Source organism: Pomacea canaliculata, linkage group LG2 (assembly GCF_003073045.1).
Source record: "Pomacea canaliculata isolate SZHN2017 linkage group LG2, ASM307304v1, whole genome shotgun sequence".
NCBI lineage: Eukaryota > Metazoa > Mollusca > Gastropoda > Architaenioglossa > Ampullariidae > Pomacea > Pomacea canaliculata.
The window spans coordinates 9,216,166-9,232,982 of record NC_037591.1 but is presented as its reverse complement, the minus strand read 5'-3'; the positions used below and the strand labels follow the sequence as shown (position 1 = coordinate 9,232,982).

General features: G+C 38.3%; 1 protein-coding gene across 2 annotated transcripts in view; it reads left to right on the top strand.

Moving 5' to 3' along the window:
* Positions 1-16,817, top strand: part of LOC112556422 (rapamycin-insensitive companion of mTOR-like) — a 44,848-nt gene that overhangs the window by 7,123 nt on the left and 20,908 nt on the right. For both annotated transcript variants that reach the window (XR_003097730.1, XM_025225411.1), the window contains exons 12-29: positions 73-139; positions 466-546; positions 1,103-1,203; positions 1,532-1,709; positions 2,269-2,373; positions 2,910-2,956; positions 3,650-3,785; positions 4,556-4,615; positions 5,307-5,455; positions 6,309-6,435; positions 6,728-6,892; positions 7,183-7,338; positions 7,909-8,015; positions 11,652-11,739; positions 12,502-12,594; positions 13,020-13,126; positions 13,399-14,790; positions 16,143-16,296. Coding sequence is in view for 1 of the 2 variants with exons in the window: in XM_025225411.1 (XP_025081196.1) it covers positions 73-139; positions 466-546; positions 1,103-1,203; positions 1,532-1,709; positions 2,269-2,373; positions 2,910-2,956; positions 3,650-3,785; positions 4,556-4,615; positions 5,307-5,455; positions 6,309-6,435; positions 6,728-6,892; positions 7,183-7,338; positions 7,909-8,015; positions 11,652-11,739; positions 12,502-12,594; positions 13,020-13,126; positions 13,399-14,790; positions 16,143-16,296 (3,313 nt within the window). In the remaining variant the exon portion in view is untranslated. The remainder of the gene's footprint in view (positions 1-72; positions 140-465; positions 547-1,102; positions 1,204-1,531; positions 1,710-2,268; positions 2,374-2,909; positions 2,957-3,649; positions 3,786-4,555; positions 4,616-5,306; positions 5,456-6,308; positions 6,436-6,727; positions 6,893-7,182; positions 7,339-7,908; positions 8,016-11,651; positions 11,740-12,501; positions 12,595-13,019; positions 13,127-13,398; positions 14,791-16,142; positions 16,297-16,817) is intronic.

Below are 16,817 nucleotides of genomic sequence, written 5' to 3'. Positions count from 1 at the left end.
TTTTCTTTTTTTGCCTACAGACATTTCTCTGCTGTCCACAAGTTCTTAGTGTCTGGTATGATTTTATTTCAGACCTAATCTGATAGACAACCACCTCGCTCTTCTATTGAGTGCCTGGATCAGTGCTGGAGTACTAGAGGTATGAAGTGGAGTCAGTGTACTTTCTTGCTTAGCAAAAGCCATGCTATAGCCTTAGTTGCTGGCCTAGCTTAAAACGCAATTTCCCCACCCCTGTCTGCAACATGCTGGTGCAGTCACACAACTTTTCAAATGCATTAAAACAGGCATGCCATGTCATCTGTCCATGACAAAGCAGATCAACACATAGAAAGAAAAATGAAAAGAACATCACTCTCTGATGACACTAAATATTTGTCACCATTTCTTTTTGTATTAGGGAAGCTAATGTTTATTGGTATCATAAGTAAGCAGAAGCATCACTAGAATTTTTGTGTAATGTTGCAGGCATTGATAGAAGTGATCACAACAAGTGAGGGAGCTCTATTTGTGCGAGCAGTCATTCTCTTGGGTGAACTGCTGTATGTGGTAAGTAGCTTGAGAGGTGTTTTGTGGCATTGTTCTTTCTGAACTGAGCAAAGTCTTGTGAAGTAATAGGAACAGTTGAGAAAAGTTGATAAAGTTCCTTGTGATAATGGCTACTGCCTCTCGAAGAAGATGTGATAGTGTTGAGCTAAGTCATGCCAAAAGGAGGAAAATAATGTTAAAATGTGAAACTTCACTTCAAAAGATTTTTTTTATGTTTGGGATTTATGCATGTACATAAGTGCATATATATGCATGATCATCAAAAGAACATAGTCATAGCTAGTAATGGAGCACAGTCTGATCGTCAAAAGACCATTTATGAGTGGTAAGAGATATTTATGGCAGCTTCATCACTTTTCTGACAATGCAATAGATAAACTGACCCTGGTCTGTAAGATTACAAGGAAGTTCCCATTGTCTTTTGGCATTCAAAATTTTACTTGAAATGCAAAATATTACTTCACTGTCTGCCAGTCTATGTTGGTGGTCATTTTGGTGGTGGTGGTGGTGGTGGTGATATTTTTTGTGTGCATGTTGGCTCTTCTGCTATGTGCAGGCCAATGCATTACTGCCATCCGAGTGCTGCAGTCACAGTCACTGTCTGCCTTCTCTCCTGTCCCTGGCTTCTATGCACAACACCTCTGACATCAAGCAACAGTAAGCAGGGTTTTGTTTAAAATTTTTATTTCTTACAATTTTTTTGTCTTTTTAATTCATTGCAGTTGCATGAATTTGTAAATAGATTCTGGTCTGTTAATAATCTGTTGAAAAAGTAGCAGTTGCAAGCTTTTAAAATCTATGACAACTGGTACTGGGTTGAAGGGATGGCAACTTATTATCATTAAAAAATAGTTTGCTCTTTGGCAATGCATAAATTAGTGTTTGAAACTTTTAATAACTCATTGGCTTTTTGGAATTTAGAAGCTTATAAAAGCTTAACTTTAAAAAAAAATTTTTACTTAACTTATTTTAAATATTTTTGTAGACGAGCTTCTGTGGCCATGCAACATCTCAGCTCATTTCACACCATGAAGAAACGAGGGTTTGTGCCCTGTAGCCTTTTTCTAGACCAGTTGCTTCATTTTTCTGGCAAGTTTATGGAGATCTCCAGTCGTCGCTGGCACCTGCAAAGGGAAAAACTGTCAGAATACTACTTTAAAAAAGTAAGCTGAGAGCTATCTTATTTTGCTTTTGACCTTTTTCAGGTCAGTAATTGCTTCTTTCCTAGATTATTAGAGCATATTTGAAAAAATCTTCTTCACTCTTTTGGAATTATGGAAATTACTTTGCTTATAAAATGTTTTAGAGACTTCACTTATTCAGAAAATGTTCCCACTTTTGATTGTTTCCAGATTGATTGACCAATCACTAAAAAGGCAGTTAGAAATTGTCTTAATTCTACATGAACTTGACACGTTAGTTAGTAATCTTTATAATAATGTAGTTTGCTTAACACTGCAAAAGGTCACTAGTCACAAGATGATGCTGGGACTGTCATTATAAAATGACCTCTGTCCATCCAGTAGTAAAATAATATGTAATCTATTAGGAAAGGATGAAAGTCAGCAGAAGAAGATGATAGGGCTCTGCCTTTCACTTGCTGTGCTATAGACATGATGACCCGCCTGCCACTACAGGGTCTGTCCTGCATATGCTTTGGGTATATTCTAAGTTTTATGTTGTTGTGGTAGCTGTCTGTATAACTTGAATTTCCACATCCAGATGCAAAATGATGAGCACATACAGCGCGTTCTGCGAGACAGTTTGGTGTTACAGACAAAAGAAAACGCCAAGTGGCAGTGGGATCTGATATGTTGTATTCTTAAGGTATGGTGGGCTTTCTTCATTCTGCCATTATTGTATGCTGTGTTTTAATGATATGATGTAGTTTCTTCATTCTGCCCTTGTCTATATATTTGTATATGAATACATGTATGATGTTAGCCAGGAAAAAAGAGGGACAAAGTCCGATACAAACTTTTACTGATGTTGACTTTAAAATATGTTCGTAAGTAAATTTGATGCACAACCATTCATGGTGACCTTTGGAAATGAATGACACATTATACAGAATGTGTTTGTGTGTGCACATACAGATTTACATGGCAAAAGTACTGGTTGATCCATGACTCCAACTGTAGAAATTATCTCTGACTTAGACAACCTTGGACATTTATCCATGGCTTATATTTTGTGAAATAGGGAGCTTTTTAATAAGGTTGTAAGCAAGTTTTTTGAGCTATTTTTATCATAATCTCAAATGTTACTGTTCTTTTTTGTTCACTGTTACATTGATGTATGCTGTTATTCCCCTAGAAACTCTTGTAAAAACTATTCACATGATACTTTTTCCATACTTGTAGTGGCCAGATGAAAGATTGAGAAAGCTTGAGGACCAGACTTATGTCAGGTAAGATATTGGGACGTGGCGTACTTATGTCTGAAACAAAATTTGCTCATGGGGAAATATGTGCATGAATGTACTGTGCATTTCTGAGATTTCTTTTTTAAGTCTCAGTCCCTAGTGGTATTCATTATTGGTTTTGTGTTTTTTTTGCAGTTATCTTTCTTCTTATCTGATAAAGTAAACCATAGCAACCATGCATTCTTCCCACCATGGTGTGGGTAGAATCAAGAGGTCTCTTTTGACTTTCATGTGTCGCTTTTGACTTTAAACTATTATTTAAGGTATATGTGTATTTGTGAGAGAGAACATTTTTAGTTGATTGTTCAGTTGTATATTTGTTATAATTTTTTTTTTAGAGTAGATCTACCTAAACAGCTACAGACAATTAATAAAAGTGCAAGAAGAGCCCAAAAAGTATATTGCAAAATAAATGCTTAAGAACATTCTAATACCATTAATAATTGACTGGTAATCATTTAAGGTGGAAGTTTTCAGTTTTAAATTATTTCTGTATCATCTAAACTAAGTTCTTATTTTAAAACATTTTTCTCTCTCTCTTGTTTCTGATATAAAAAGACCAACTATGGTTGAATTCATGTTCAACTTTCCTGGTTGACAACTGCTTTTTTTCCCCCCATACTATGTTCATAAACACAGGCTATAATAATGTTAGGTTGATACTCTGTTATTTTTCAGATTTTTGCGGCGGTTACTTTTCTTCTTCAAGCCCACCAACCATTTGTTTTCTCACATGAAAATCAATTCTGAACTGGGCCATAAAATATGTCTTGTGGGCTGCTACTTTGTTGAGTTCCTTGTCAGTGTGTCACAGGTTTGTGCATATATTTGGTCGTGCAGTTGCATAGTTCCTTCCTACCTGACTAGAACCAATTAACCCCCCCAAAAAAAAAAAAACCCCAACAAAAAGGCAAAAACAAACTAGTTGCTAAGCTGCATGTGTGACACCTCATATCCAATCAATTTTTAGCACTATTTATAAATCTTTGAGTTTTTTCCACTACCGCTTTATGATGTGCACCCGTATTATTTCCAGTGTTTCTACCTGTGGAAGAATTGGAAAAGTAAAATGTCACATTTGACAAAACAAAACAAAAAAAAAAGGCAGGTTTCTTGCCTTTTTTTTTTTTTTTTTAAAACAGGATTCTTGATTGTGGGGCAGTGTTCTCCCTTGTCATTTTTTATTAACGTTTCTGTCTGCACCATTCTTCTGGGTACCTGGCTTGAGATATACTTTGGGTTTTAGTTAAATTATTATCTGCTGAATTCATTCACTACCTTCTGCTTTCATGTTCACAGTAGACCGGAATGACTCTGAGTGTACATCATAGTGGTAAGATTGGAACATATTATAAGAACAAAAATACCTGATGAAATAAAATAGAAAAAAATGACCCACCAGTAAATCCTGAAGTAGTTAACGACTTATTTAATGTAGTGATGATGTCATATAGTGATAATGCCATATAATAATGATAGTAGCACCATATACTGATGGTGTCACTGGAAATAGCAGTAGAGACACTTTTTTGAATAGGTCACCTGGTGATGATGCCACAGTGGATCCAATGCACTCTGTTTCAGGAGGAGACCCAAAAGATGATCACAGAACTTTTGATAGACATTGCCCAATGCTTGACAGAGGTAACTTGACTTGCAAGCAGCACATTTTGAAGAATGAATTACATTTGCCAGCTAGCTTGTGTGTCAATTCTGACATTGATGTACTGTCTTGACACTGTCAGAGTGTGACATCAGCCTATTAAAAACATGGGATTGTGTATGAATGAATCTGCAATTGACCTTTAGTATTTAAAGAGTTGAAGGATTCTGGACCCTGCAAATGTGAAATATCCATGAATAACTTGAATTCTCTCTACCCTATCCAGAGCTTGAATCTTAATACTTCAAACCCTATTTAACTGTCAAAAAATAAACCATACGCTATGTATGATGAAATAGATATTTTACGATTTCAAGTATCCAGATGTCTGTGATTTTCCTATTGAAACATTGAAGGCAAAGCTACAATTAGCAAAACAGCGTTTGTGAAACCCATGCTATAGAAACCCATGAATGCTAAGGGTTGACTCTAATTTTTTTTTTCTCTGTTGTTAGAAGATGATGTAGAACATCAGTAGAATTTAAGATGAATTAATCTGCTTTGGTTATTCCATATAAACTTCCTGGACTCCTGTTTTGTGTAATCATTTAAAAAAAATTTAATTCATGTTTGTTTCAAACAAGAGTAACTTATCTGTGGTTGCATTGTGAATGGATATGTTAAAGAACAACAATGCCAATAGTGAAGTGCTGTTGGTTTGACTTTTCTTAGGTATCAACCCAACGAGCTGTACCAGAGTCAGTGTTTGGAGCAAACAGCATCTATGACACCCTTAGCCAGTACTACTTTCTCTTTTTGGGATGCTTTTCTACTACCAGGAATGGTACAGTCCACTTGGAAAAGACAGGAGTCTTTCAGAGGTAATGGATGACTTCTTCCATTGTTATCTACAAAAGTATAACAGTGTATTTAGAGTCATTCATTCCTTCGTCCCTTGATTGGAACCAATCACTGGGGAGAGCATGGATAGACGGCAGCTGACAAGGCCTGCTGCTAAGTCTGTCTTGGGTGATAGTGAGCAGGTCTTGCACAGAGCATCCTGCCTACTCCTTCATGTTCATAAGCCAGATCTTTCTCTGGCCACTGGGATCGCCCTCCAAGGTATCTTTTTTCGACAGTGTTGTGCCTGATCACATGACCAGACCAGACCAGCTTAACCCACTTGACACTTGCAACTAGGGGTTCCTGGTTTTCTATGAGTGTGGTGACCATATTTTGTACAGTCATTGGTTTTATGTTCTCAGATACTTGGATTCTCCTCTCCTTATTGGCAAGCAGGGTCTAGAGAGAGAAACTCTGTACAGTGTATTTCACTGTCATAGAGCCTATTTGCTGGCACAAATTTAAACACTAACCATCCATACAGTTTGTGGCCATTTGGAAGAACTCCCAGCTCTCACATACTGGTTCACTTCTGTCTATTGACATCAATTTTTTCTCTTTTTTTTTTTTTTACAGCAAAGGTCTTTCATCATTCTCTCTTCTTTTTTTTTTTTTTGTTTTGCCTGAGAGAAGATCTGTATGCTGGAAGAGGCCTCATTAAGATGGAAAAGAACCATCATACTTGTTAGTCAGCTGATACCTGACGTAGGAAATATTATAGGAATGAGGATGTTGTCGGCACACACCCTCCCTGTACTCCTTCACTCTTTCTTATTCATATAAAAGATTATTTCAGAAACAGAGAACAGCTCCCTCCCAATTTCGTTTCAGTCTGCTGGAGATCATGTCGCCCATGGCACAGGAGATGTATGTCAAGCTGATAGTGTCTTCTCTCAGCTACAGTTGTCATGGTTCAGCACAGGCTGTGTTGTCCAAAGCTCTGACATCTACACCTGAGGCAAGCACTGTGTTTTATTTTATTCTGTTGTGTTTACCTCACTTCTTTTATTTAAACGCATACAGCTTTGGATATTTTGCTATCAGTAAAATTAAAAAAAAAAAATTTTCACATATTGGTAGTGAAAGTGGTGAAAATATATGGGAACGTGGATCAGAAAGGTGAAAGATTAAGCTGCAGGATTTTTTAAAGCTGTCAGATAATGAATCTGGATAGGCTGAAAATTGATTTTCCCTTCACCATTTAAAGAAAGCTTGACAAATAAGCATGTCTGACATTGATTTTTTTGTAGAACTGCCGCCTGTATGCCACAAGACTTCTGCGTGTGCTTCTTCGTTCTGGGATGCAGGGTTTCAACACATGGGGCTTAGAGCTTCTAGTGACGCAGCTGTATGACCAGAGCAAATCTGTTGCCATGGCTGCCCTTACCATCTTGGATGAAGCCTGCGATATAGAGGCAAGAACTCAAACAGTTCTGTGCCATTATTGAATATGACAGCAACAGAAACAAATATTAAGTTTAGGATTTTTATAAGACTTATATAAACCTTAAGAATTATCTTGAGATTTTCTGCTGAATAAAATTATTTTGATAGATGATAGGTATAATTACATATTACACACTTATTTTGCAGAATGGTTCTTGCATTGCAAAACAAAGGAAACTGTTGTTAAATATTTGTGGATTATTATTCATTCATTAATGTGCTTTGTATGTTTGTTTTGTCACTATTTTTTTTTTTGCAGGTCAACCTTCAACAGTTAATACGGCTCAGGCCCTCACTGCTCCACCTAGGTGAGCGTGGTGTTTTGCTTCTGTGCCGCTTTTTATCTCTTCCATCTGGTTTTCGAACACTACGAGATGCGAATTTTCTCACTGGTGAACTTGAAAAGTGGCGGAAGGTAATCATTGTGTAAAGGATTTGTTGTTAGTTTGGTTTTTTTGGGAAAAGAGAATTTGTAAATACATATATAGCCTTTTTGTGTGTGCCTAATTTTATTTAAAACATTGTTGGGGAAGTGGGATTGTGTGTGTGTGCGTGCATGAATGTGCTTTCAGATGTAAATTTCTGCCATGGTAGATAGGGACATATATTGGATGGGTGGGGGGGGTGTTGTTTTTCTGATCATTCAGTATTCTTATTGGGAAAAGCTAATAAAAGTTGTTGAACAACCAATTCATTGATTTAAATAAAATCTTGATTAAGTTAAGGTTTTTCTTTTCTTCATTGCATGGAGTTTAAGCATTCCAGTTGTACCAAAGCTTTATCAAACTTATTGTAATGATGCTATAAATTATTTATCTGGAGATTGTTCTATGCTATCATAGAAGTGATAAGGTTAATAGTTATGCACCATCGGCATAATCCTATATGAGCAGCAAGGTTGTCTCACACTGTCAACAGTCAGCATTATGCTGTGTGAATCATACTGTCCAACATAATTTCTTTTAGCAAAGTACTGTTCTTTCAGACCTACAACACTCGGTATGTTCACATTGTGGAGGAGATGCTGAACGAAGCACTAACTACATATGAGAAGCCAAACCGTGGCATGTTCATGAGGCGTTCCATGCTGAAGTAAGTTGTGTACTGGTGCTCCCTTAATGTACATGCTATATTGATGTACTGTATGCTGTTGTACCTGAATTAGAGCACTGTGTTGTGATAAATATGAGAGGCATTGATAGCATATTTTAGAGATGTTACTGGTTCAAGAGCTATCTCTGTCACTGATCTCAGACTGTTGTCATTCGTTCCCATTGTGCACAGCCTTTCCCAGCGCTTTGTGTCATTCCTCAGATTCTGTCCTGGGCCCTGTCCTCTTCACTATTTACATGCAGACCCTGGTTATTGAAGGTCATGACCTCCACCATCTCACCTTGGCTTGCAACATACATTTATATGCTAGCTCTTCACTGACAGAGATTTATAGGATTCTTTCTTCCATCAGGCACTCTGTGGTGACACATCTAAGACCGGATGACTGAAGCAGGGGTGGGAGTTCTCAGTTTTGGGGGCGGATTTGTGTCCTGAGAAAAAATCTTAGATGGAACTGAGACGGAAAGTAAAATCAAAATTTTTTACAGGGCAAGGGACTGTGAATTATAGAGTTATTCATCGTATCATGAATGATACCATATGCCAGTGGTAATTGGTATCACTATTGTGTCCCTTGTGGAAACAGATGTTGCTGCAAAGATTTGATTTTGCGGGCGGTTCAATAGTGCAACGGTTAACACCTATCACGAATGCAGTGAAGGTTGACTGTCCTGGGTTCAGCTGTTGTCTTGGGCATGCTGTTCTTTCTCCGCCTGTGGCACCTATTTACAGGGCTGGATGCCTTGTTATGATATAGCTTTAGTTGCTGGCTTGGTGTAAAACACGAGGATGTCATCCAAAATGCGAATGTTTAACAAAGAAGACTTTTCCGCAGCTCTCAAAGTTAATGATACTGAAAATACTGTAATAAATTGAGGTGTGAATGGCTTCTTAAAGAAGATGCTGCAGAAAGAAAATTTGAAATTTGGCTTCCTAAGATCGATGTTTGTGGCAAAACTTAGTATGTGCTGCACAACAAGTTGGTATATTTCCCTTGATTATTTCTGAGAATTGGGTATTATTAATAAAGTTTTTAGTGGAATAACATATTGTGAAATGTAAATCATAACTATATTTTTGGTATTGATAAAATGCACAAGAATACCGAAACTTTGATAAAGACTGTGTTCCTTGGACATTCATTTTTTTAATGGCTCCAAAAACTATTATAGTTTGTTTTTAAGATTTTAGGACATGTAGTGCAATTTTCTTACTCATTAAAATCAAACATGCTGAATAGTTTGTTTTATCCTTTTCAGAGAACTGAATTATCGCTACCAGATTCCTTTGGTCTCATTCTTAAATATTGATAATACTTCACTGATTATGACGATAGTGAATCATGAATTGCCATTTAATATGGTGACGCTTGTTAATAACCTTGTTTCATTTCATTTATTCGACACAAAATTGTCTTCTTTTACTGTTCAGTTAGGTAGGGGAGTGGGGTGAATTCAAAAGTAATATCAAGAATTAAATGAATTACTTTCTGATCTGTACGATACGTCAACTTCAGTATATCTCTATTTGTCACCAACAAACATATATCTAATTTTAAATAAAACTTAACCATAGAAGAAAAAGACATAAACAATAGTCTGCTATGGTTTTATTTTCTGTGCATATACATCTTTATTGAGGCCAGGAAAGCACAAGGAAAAAGAGTGCAGAAACAGAAAAAAGATGTCTAACACCACCAGTGCTAAAAAAATTCATGATCAAAGTTTAGTCTGCTTTTAGAGACAATATGGAGTAGGTTTCTTTTTTAACTGCATTAAAGCTAAGATACATTTTTTAATTTCCAGAAAAATGCTATGAAACTAATGGCAAGAAAACTCTGCATAAACATGAAGACCAATGCAAACATCCATCACTGGATTTTAAAAAAAAAGAGGAACAGTGTTAGGTTTTGGTGGGTATTGGATGTTTTACTTGTTTACAGCAGAGAGTTTTTGTAAATGGTCATATTTGATATTGTTATAAGAAGCATTGGATCTCTACAAGTTTGTTGTCTGTTACCCCTATTCAATATCATGTACAAGTGTATACAGACGGCTGCAAGAAGTACTAATGAGAGAAGCTATCTTGTCCATTGTTGACTCACAGGGGCATAAGCTAGATTATAGCAGTGCTTTATCAAATTTTGTATGTTGATGTGACAAGAATTTTATGGAATTAAATATAGACATTTGCATTCCACACCCTATGACCTATCTGGAACTCCAAGGCTTTATCCCTACACACCAAGATCCGCATCTTTAGCACAAATGTAAAATCAGTCCTTCTGTATGGATCTGAGACATGGCATGTGACAAATGCCATCACCAACAAGATACAGACATTCATCAGCAGATGTCTGCGCCACATCCTCAACATCAGACAGCCCTAGAAGATCTCCAGTACAGACCTGTGGGAGAGAACCAACCAAAAACCTGCCAGCCAAGGCATCAAGAAGCAGAGATGGGGCATCTTGCAAAAGCCAGCCGACAATTTAACAAGACAAGCCTTGGGCTGGAACCCACAGGGGAGGCGCAGGGTTGGGAGACCCAGACAGACGTGGAGGAGATCAGTCCACAGTGAGGCGGAGGCAGCTGGAATGACATGGTCCCAATTGGAAAGGGACGCCCAGAACCGGGTCTGATGGCGGGGTGTGGTTGCGGCCCTATGCTCCACTGTTTTTCTATGATGCACCACTCGCCTTATATTGTGACTAGCAGGTTTTTTTTTTTTAACTTTGTAACAGAACACGCTTCCTAAATTATAATTTTACATTGGGATTAATAAAGTTGGTCATTTGTCAATATTGTGAACTATCAAAGACATTGTATGACTTCAATGTGCACGTCATGTGTGTGAAAACAATGAAACACACGTGGCCATATATGTCGTTTAACATTATATGCATATGCTTTAGTTCTACTTGGTTCTCAAAAAGTCTCCTGTTTGTCTTAAGCACTGAGAGCATGCTCTTTTGTGAGCATGATTATGCACGATATAAATCACATTTATTGTTGTTATTATTAAATAGTTTTAATTTCTGCCTTGAAACCTATTTTCATGACAGTTTCCATACAGTTACCATCTTTCATTTGAATTTAGTACAAGAAAATATTGCAAATCCTGTTGCTTAAATGTTTAAGCCTCGCATCTTTTTGGTGAAAATTTTTATTTTCTTTCACCTCTGATGCTTCTCCACTTTCTGCTGCTGTCAAAATACTGATGTCACTGTCAAGCTAGTTGTCTAACTGCAACTTTTAGGTGGTGTTCTGGTGGTTACACCACAAGCTTCAAGGTATTCAGAATGCCGTTGCCTGTCTGGTTCTCCAGGTACATAAAACTGATGACATCAACCCCAGTTTTGCTTATTTCAAAGACTGCTTATCACCGACTGTATCACAGACTGGACTGTCGTGCCATCCCTGATTATCTTTCTGCCTCACCCTCCATCCTAACCACTTCTTTTTTTGGCTGATACACTCTGACTTCACATTCCCTGCACTATGCTGTGTGCACCAGCGACTCTTTCCTTGCTTTTGAAGTGGTTTCAAATGCTCCCCTCTACCTTGAACTGTTTTCAATGCACTCATAAATGTGGACATTGCTTGTTTGTTGCAGAGGTCCCAAGAAAGATGTCTTTCTACCAACACACCTTTATGGACAGCTGGTACAGCATGAGGAAGGCTTGGAGCTGCTGAAGAAAGAGGTGAGTCTGAAGAAAGGCGGGTAGTTGATTGGATTTGTTTCAGACGTTATTCCAGGCATCTGCTGAGGGGTGCATAATTTGAGAATCAATGAGACCACACACCCACAAAAATACATAGCATGTGGTGGTGCACTGTAAAGTTAATTGATTACATTTTATGCACTGGCTTGAAACCAACCATCTAGGATTGATGTTAATGATTAGATAGTTTTCAAACTGACCAAGTGTTATACATCTAACCAGCTCCTCTTCCTTTGGGGTTAACCTTAAAGTCTGCCCACATCAATATTGCTTCCAAATGTTTTGCTTGTCTGTCTGCAATTGCCAGGTTTGTTTGTTTGTCTTATGGATATCTTGGGCTAGTAAAACAGCATTAGGGGAAGTCGATAGCTAAAGGGTTGGAGCACTTGTTTCTGAATTTGGAGGTGCACTGACTCGATACCCATGTGGCATAACAAATGTCCCCCGAGTCCAACCACCTGTCAGGAATGGATGCCAGACTTCATAGAGGTTTGGGGAAGGTAAAGCAATGAGGGGGAAAAGAGGTGGGCACTCCCATCAAAAAAAACAAAAACAAAAAAAACTGGCCTCAAGAAAAGTGTTGTTTCTAACACATTGTTCCCTAGTAACACAAAACTTTTAGGAGGCAACCTTTACACCTCCCACCTTTTTTAAACTTTTTATAGAACTGTTAAGGCTAGACATGCAAGAAGGATATGCCTTGATTATTGCAATTTCTGTTTCCTTTACTCTTTTGACCAGGGTGGCATACATGAATATTTCTCAGTCATTCGGTCTCTAGAACTGCGAGAAGACTCAGACATCTTGAAGTTAAAGACTGCATTGTGGGCTGTGGTGAGCTTTTGCAGAAATTACAGTTTGCTTGTTACTCTAAAATCAGGGCTGTGTGTGTGTGAGAGAGAGATTTAACAGCAAAATCAGAGATATGCCATAAGAGTTTAAGATCCCTTTTGCGTGATCACAATAATGATAATTGAATTTTTATAGCTTATTTCCAGGTATATTGAAATATTCTTGTAAGCCAAATTATCATCACCCATCTGCCAGTGTGAAGGCATTAGTTTGTTTGCATGGTGCAATGTGTCTATCTGTTCATTCCTGAACTGCTTGTACTTTTTCTGTGCTTGCATAAGCTTGAGCATCTACACATTCAGTGTCCTGAGTCATTACAGAACATCTTATGCATAACTATTAAGAATATCTTAATGACATTCTTAGTTTTGTAGAATATCAACTAATGCTAATGTCTTTTATTTTAGGGACACATAGGATCCTCAGCCTATGGTGTAAGTGTTTTGGAGGAGGAGAATGTGGTTCCTGAGCTCATTCGACTGGCTGAAGAATGTGGTGTTTTCTCCATCAGAGGGTGAGCAAGAGATTCCCAAACCTAATGCGCAGCAGATCATCAGAATACTGCTACTCCATTCTGCTTTCTTAAGGAGGATAGCAAGTGAACACTTAAAATAAGACCTAGAGTTTGAGACATGCATTACATGCAGTGCCACATGGTTGAGTGAACTGGTTGTTTCATAATACTTAACATTTTGAAAAGCCATTGTCTGCCAGCAGTTTTATGCCTAGATTTCTAGAGTATGCAATATAGAACCATCTTTATTTTATTTAAGGATTTTGTTGCAGAACTGCTTTCTATGTGTTGGGACTTGTGGCCTCCAATCGACGAGGTACTGATATACTTGTGGAATATGGATGGGAATCACAGTGCCGTACTCGAGCAGAGGCCTGGCCTGTGTTGGATTACCAAGGCTTGACTCCCGAGTCATTTGGAGAGGCCATTCGTCTGTCAAAATCCAGCAGCATGCCAGTTGAGGTGGGGCGGATGTCCTCTCATGGGTCCACTCATCTGTCCTTCATCAAAGAAGAGAATGTTCGGCTGGATCACAATGGTGATCCTGCTCGTGAGGCTGAGATAGTGTCTGACAGTGGCCTGTCCATTGCTGTCAGGTCTGAGCACACATGCTCTGGCAAAGAGAACAACAACAACAACAGCCTTTTTTCATCAGTGATGGAACATGAACTGAATATGCCAAGGAGTACAACTTTACCAGGCGAGTCTCTCTCTCTTCAGAATTTTCCATCAGAACACACAAGGTCGTTTTCTGAACGACACATTGGTAAGCATTGCTTACCTTTGGGGCAGTTATCAAAGCAAGCTTATGAACGAGCATGCAGTATACATACAAAACAAGGGCAAAACAGTGTAATATTACCACAGAATATAGATATGAGATTTCAGGAGGTGGTTTCTGTAGAAGACTCTAGTTGGAATCAGAACAGCTCTTCATACCAAACATGTGAACTTGTGGCTTCACCAGTGATACAACTCGCTGACTCAGTCGATGAGCCAGCTACCTCAGAAATCTGTGATAACAAAAGCAAAGAAGCTATTTTTCATATTGGAAGTGTAGGGGAGAGTGGCAGTGGTAGCAGCAGCAGTGGCGGTGGGGTGACCGCTCAAAAGGAAGACCACAGCAGCAGCGACATTTCGCAGCGCAGCAAGAGCCGAGCCAGCAGCTTCAACACTGACTCCACGACCAGCGGTGTTAGCTCATGCGAGTCCAACATGGCACAGGGGACATCTGCAGTTTTATCTTCTCTCAGCCCTATTCCTTCCTCTTCTTCTATCAGCACACTCTCTGCCACACCTGCCATGATGCACATAACCACCACATCTAGCTCGGTCAGTCACAATCATCTTGCCATGCAGGAGTTGGCTCATCCATCAGCAGCACAACGACGTCTCAACAGACTGACTCGTATCCCCAGTCTGCATCGCCGCCCAGCCTCCCAAGCAATTGGGTCATTGCAGTCGTTGCCGGGCAGTGTTTTCTCCACGTACCGTGATGTGCTCGGTTATGCTACTCTTCGGCACATTCGAAGACAGCGTGCTCACAGCAATTCGGATGCTGAAACAGAAGGGAGCAGACTACATGAGGGTGTGCCTGAATCCTTTATCAAGCGCACCATTAGTATGGAATCAGACACGAGTGTGGACAGCAATATATGGCTAAGGTACGCAAGCAATGAATTAAGTTTTTTTCTTTCTGTTTTCTAATCTTGTATATTTTTTTTGTTTTTAGTAATTACCAAGGTTTCCTTTTATTGAAATTCCACATAGAAGAAGCCAGGTATGTTGCTCTTGTGACTTAGGATTGCATACAATAAACTATTCTCTCCTTAAAGTGCTGAGATATTGATACATATTGTTTGTACTCTCCACAAGAAATAAGAACACACAGAGTAATAGCGAGCATTACTCCTTACCCCCATCAGCAAAGGTTTCAGTAGTTCTGATTCTAGTCAATTGACTAGTCTGCCTGCTCATCTTCCTCTGCAGATTTATGACACTCTCTACCCTTACTGTTTGTTTCCTGATTCTGATTTGTCTTTGTGCCTTCTATGTTTGTCTTTTATTACTTGTCTACATATTTGTTTCTCTTTCCATCCTTTATATCATGTTGATGTGTCCTAATTTGTCTTAAGGATCGAGAGTAATCTCCTTCACGAGCATAATTATGCGTTTTATAAATGATTATTATAATAATAATGGTTTTACAGGAAATATTTATTTTAACCCTCTGTGATTGTGGCTTTGCTGGCAGAGTACAATGAGCCACGAATGTTGCTCTGTTTATATGACTGAAGAAAAGCTCTCATATTAGTTGATCCGGTTAAAAAAAAAACAAACCCAAAAATTTGTTTCTATTCTCAGGTCGTCTTCCTGCAGTTTTGGATTCATTTTGAATTTATTCAAAGAAATTTTTTTTTTCTTGAAAAAATGAGTGTCTTTTTTAACTGTCAAAGAGATAATTAGCAACTACTTTGCTTAATCCATCCTTAGCAGTCTACAGTTAGAATCATGGGTAAAAGTGCCATCCAAATTGATGCCTTTGTGATGGTTGTGCTGTTGTTGTCAGCATCAGCACAATAATTTTGGTGAGTTAACACAACCTGGTATCATCATGAGCAACTGTTGATATCTGGTGTCGACCTGGCTGATATTTAATGTGATATGTGATATTTTATATATGATAATCTTCTTTAATTATATATCTTCGGTATTACAGGACATCTATATGTAGATGGACTATGGTTTTATTTAAGGCTAGTTTGTTATATAGTTTGTTTCTCATGCAGACCTGTCTTTTAGGACTACTGTAAAGACCTTGTGGCCTCCATGCACGATCCAGGATGTGAAAAAGCTATAAATGCTTAGTAGGTGTCCAACAGTTTAGAAGAAAGATGTGATGCAAACAGTTTTCTTTTATTGTCCACACAAGTGTCCTGTTACCAAGTGTAGTGTTCACAAATACAGTTAGAATTGATAGTTGCTTGAATTTATCAATATGTTTTATCTGGATCAGCATTCGGCGAAACGTGAGCAGTGCATCTCTGGCAGATCCTGACCACAACAATCAGCAGTTGATCTCATCAAGCCTGACATCATTCAAACCCTTATCTTCTCACAACCGATTTGTTGGCATCACTCTGCCTGTGGATGTCAACATGATCTTTGAAGTATGCTAACCAGTTGAAAGTGCTTCATTGTTTTGGTACCCATCATAAATCATTGGGTTATTTTTAGATTTGCTCTCCTTTATCCTGGCAGGAAATTTTCTTCAGTAATGACCTTTAGTGTGACCTTACTTTGGCAGCAGGCACAATTTCTCATCACTAAACCATAAAAACAGCTTTGCATGAGTGATATCTGCAGTTCAGCAGACTGAGAGCTACTGGTAGAGTGTAAACACCAAGGTTTTAGTATGTGTATATTGGCCCTCCCCAAAAGTTCTGCCTAATGAATTAAGCTCAGAACATTCACCTTTTATGCTATTTCACAACAGAGCACTGGGATGCCTTCAGAAAAGGACAGTAGAAAGAAGGGGTTGTAGAATGCATGTGATTTTACACTACTCAATTGTGCTACAAATTCAGGTGATTGCTAGAGAGTAAGAGCTAGTATTTCAGTTAAAGTGGTGAAAAAAAAGGACACCCTAACTCCTCTTGTGAGGTTTCACTTTTCCCTAGTTAAAAAAAAC